This window comes from Lontra canadensis, unplaced genomic scaffold (genome assembly GCF_010015895.1).
Source record: "Lontra canadensis isolate GAN:19392208 unplaced genomic scaffold, GSC_riverotter_1.0 scaffold14, whole genome shotgun sequence".
NCBI classification, from domain to species: Eukaryota; Metazoa; Chordata; class Mammalia; order Carnivora; family Mustelidae; genus Lontra; species Lontra canadensis.
In genome coordinates, this window is record NW_022631008.1 from 11,112,066 (window position 1) to 11,115,915 (window position 3,850).

At 35.3% G+C, this 3,850-nt stretch overlaps 1 protein-coding gene across 4 annotated transcripts in view; it reads right to left on the reverse strand.

The window, feature by feature from the left end:
- Positions 1 to 951: 951 nt before the first annotated feature.
- EPHA7 (EPH receptor A7) overlaps positions 952 to 3,850 on the reverse strand; it is a 166,977-nt gene continuing 164,078 nt past the window's right edge. For all 4 annotated transcript variants that reach the window (XM_032858146.1, XM_032858145.1, XM_032858144.1 and 1 more), the window contains exons 16-17: positions 3,656 to 3,811; positions 952 to 1,619 (exon numbers count right to left, since the gene is read on the reverse strand). In XM_032858146.1, coding sequence (XP_032714037.1) covers positions 1,505 to 1,619; positions 3,656 to 3,811 — 271 coding nt within the window. In that variant the 3' untranslated portion in view covers positions 952 to 1,504. The remainder of the gene's footprint in view (positions 1,620 to 3,655; positions 3,812 to 3,850) is intronic.

Below are 3,850 nucleotides of genomic sequence, written 5' to 3' on the forward strand. Positions count from 1 at the left end.
AAACAGCCCAATTCTCTTTGGAAGTACAACAGTTCAATTCTGGGGTAGTTCATGATTTTCGTAACTTCGAAAGCATTACTCATAATATGCATACATTCCTGAAATATCTATAAAGACACATTTAATTATTGCTTATGAAATTCTAACACAGTAATCAAATAATATGGTTTAATAAATAAAGCTTAAAAAAAAAAAAAAAAGCCAGATCCTTCACCTCTTCCGTACACGGTAAAAAGAGTTCTTTCATTTAATAAGCTTCTGACATCAGTGTTCACAAATAAAAGGCTTTTTAAAAACTGCAGTGGTGATATCCTGTGCAGCCGATTTGTTTCTGAAAGGTGAAAATGTGAACTGCCCCTTTTCTCCTGCTTCAGAGTTCTAATATAAAACTTACTTCTTTCTATTCGTGTTTGGACTGCATTAAACAGAATAGGATATAAAATATACGTCAACTATTTCTCCTAAATTTCCTAATGTCTCAATATTGAAAAAAACCTCGATGTGCTAGGATTAAATTTTAGGTAACACTGGATAGTTCTTGCTCTCAGAGACTTGCCTTCACCAACACTCTTTAGATGAAGTGCCTCAATTTTTTATAGTCATAAACCTACAATTTGCGTTTTTTTTTTTTAATTAAATTCTGTCTAGTAAAATCACTCTATAAACAATCTGTTAAAAGTGCCTTATAGTATTTATGGATCATTATTGCTTTTTTCATTGAAAAGATAGTGTGTTGTTTGATCTTTACAAAAAAATTTCTTTTTAAAAAATACCAGAGCTCTTGGCAACTTACATTTTTGTGACTACCTGCCAATTAGCAAATGATATCAAAACAGCACTGATTAAACAAAATAAAATGGCACAAAAAGGATACCAATGTTCTGACAGAGATATATCTTCAATCATGCTATGTGGTTGTTTTTTTTTTTTTGTTTTGTTTTTTTTTGTTGGTTTTTTTTTTTTTTAATTTGAGATTCTTTCAAAGGTACCCAGTGTAGTAATGTGTCATAGATTAACACTAAAAAGGTCCAAAGCTATAAACAACTTTCTAAAACAAAGTCCTTATGAAGAATAAACACAAATGATTTTAAAAAGGAATCGTCTGAAATCACATATTTAAGGAAAATATTTCATTGATTTTAACAATAAGATCATGATTTTATTTGACAAATATATTCTTTCTTAAATTCTTTATGTACATTTTAAAAAGTCTATAAGATAAAAAGGAGGTTAGAGAGCTCAAGGTGTTTGGATGTTTTCAGGTAGTACTTTGTTTATTGTCACTGCTGTTTTCCTGGCCACCAGTGGTGGATCCTAAATTCCCTTTTTATATATTCTGGTGGCACTTAGGAGTTCAAGTCTATAGGTGCTTCTTAAAACTTCTCTTCACTGTAGGAAGGACCCAGGACATCAACTGTCTTCTAGCAGCATTCTTATGCATATACCGAAGGCCAGTACTGTTCTCTCTCAATCCATAATCTCCCTCATAAGGGAGAAATGCTTATCACACTTGGATGCCAGTTCCGTGTAAATGTAGCATTTGTGCTCTCATAGTCTGAATGCTGCTCATGATTTTCTTCTGATGGCCAACCAGTGTGATCCCTAAACTCATCACATCTCTGGAAAAGACAAATGCATTTTGTTAGTTATCTTACAAAGAATGTATTTGGTACTCAATTGTCATCAGCTCTTTAACTAAATCTTCTGTTTATCTGAGGCAAACAGATTTATCTAAGTGGTCTTGGGTATTATGATCATATTCCTACAGTGGGTCAGACTGGCGAGCTTCATCAGCGTGCTCCTTCCCAAGAACCTAACTGCTCAGGCTCTCAATCTGCCATAAGTTATTTTTAAACTGATCTGAAATTTTGTAGACAAAATTAATCAAAGTCTTAAAATTATTCTTAACTTAAGGTAAGATCAGGAAATGTTATTTGCAAGGTATTCTTGAACCTAAGTGAAGTTTAAATATTTTTAATTTAATTTTTTCCAATGTTCCAAAATTCATTGTTTATGCACTACAACCAGTGCTCCATGCAATACGTGCCCTCCTTAATACCCACCACCAGGCTCACCCAACCCCTCAACCTCCTCCCGTCCAAAACCCTCAGTTTGTTTCTCAGAGTAGAGTCTCTCATGGTTCGTCTCCCCCTCCAATTTCCCCCCACCCACTTCTCTTCATCTCCCAATGTCCTCTGTGTTATTCCTTATGCTCCACAAGTAAGTGAAACCATATGATAATGGTTATAAGAGGAAGTGGTGCAAATGTAAGCATTTGGGGCTCTAGTAAATCAAGAATCTTTGATGATCACCAAAAGATTTATATTGAGTTTCATTATTGTAGGGTAATTCTGAACATATTATTGGTTGTATACTTGACTCCGATTCAGTTTGATCATTTCACTACATTTGAGAAAAAAATTACTTTCTAAAATGTGCAATACCTATGTTTAATAGCTTAAATGTGACATTGACTAACTGTGTCTATCTATGTTTTACTTTTCCTAATAGCCAGGAAGATTGAGCTTAGGTATTTGCAAGTGGATAAAAGATGGCAACAGTACAGTAGCATAGTATTTCATAGTCGTGGTCCAAAAAGACTTTGAGGATCCTAGTTTGTCAGTGAAGTAGATTGCTTTGGAGAGATGGGGTATACTTATGCCAGCTCTCCCATGTGGCAACTAGAAGGAAACCAAACGAGATAGCACGCACATGCTTAAGTTCACATAGATGCCACCTCCTGACATGCCAGGAGAGAGAAGCTGATTGCTGGCTCTCTCAGCTGAAACATGTGAAACCCTTCACACAACAGTACATAAGATGGATCCGCTCATAGAACCTTGAAGGCTGTTTCCCATTTTCAAACACACTGATCGAGAGGAGTTTCATTGCCTGTGAGTTATGTTGCAGCCAAAGAAGCTGATGTTTGGAGATGATAAGTGGATTTCCTAAGACCACATAATCAGTTGGGAGCTAGAGATGAAAATTTAGTTCTTTTCACTTCCAGTTCACAGCAACTTCAAAAGTTGTTTTAGGAGGTCATTCGTCAGGTTAAAAAAAATAATAATGAGTCAATCACACACCTTCCAAAATATAAGCTAAACTCTCAGTTACAGTTAATTGAATTAAGCAGCCTTGGATCTCTTCAGAAAGTAATCCTATTGGATGTCAAAATGCATTTGGTATTGGGAATGAAGCTTTGAGTTTTTAATGTCATACAAAAACGTGGTGAACGAAATCCTCCTTTGCAATGGAGAAAGTTTCTTTCTTTAATGAGTAGGCACCCAAATGATACAGTGGTTAAGGAAAGAGGAAGGCTCATGGTGTGGTGTTTAGAACACTGTCTATAGAGACAAACGAATTACCACTTACTAGTTGAGTCGGTTTGGGAAAATATTTACATTCTCTGAGCCTGCACCTTGTTGTGTATAACACTATTGTCTTAAAATTATTGCTATGAGAGTTTAAAAATGGACTACAACTTCAAAGGTCTATTTAGCACAATGCCTGGCACATAATAGGCACTTATTAAAGAGATGCTTTTCTCCCTGATTCGTGGTTTACTTCTCTTTTATATATGGCAGATGACCTGATGTATAAAGCTCAGATTGTACATAATATATGCTTAAATAGAATTCTGAGAGATTCAACTTACTCGATAGTCATCCTGGCCACTGATTCAAGGGAGTTGTAGCCAGCGGCTGTGAAGTTATCTTTATACCTTTCCATCTTAATAGCTTGTAGCCATTCTCCAACTGAACAAAAGGTAGTGAAGTCAGGAGTGTTTTGATCCAAAAGAGGACTTATTGGCCTAGATACGAATGAAAACAGAAAAGCACATTTTTTTTTT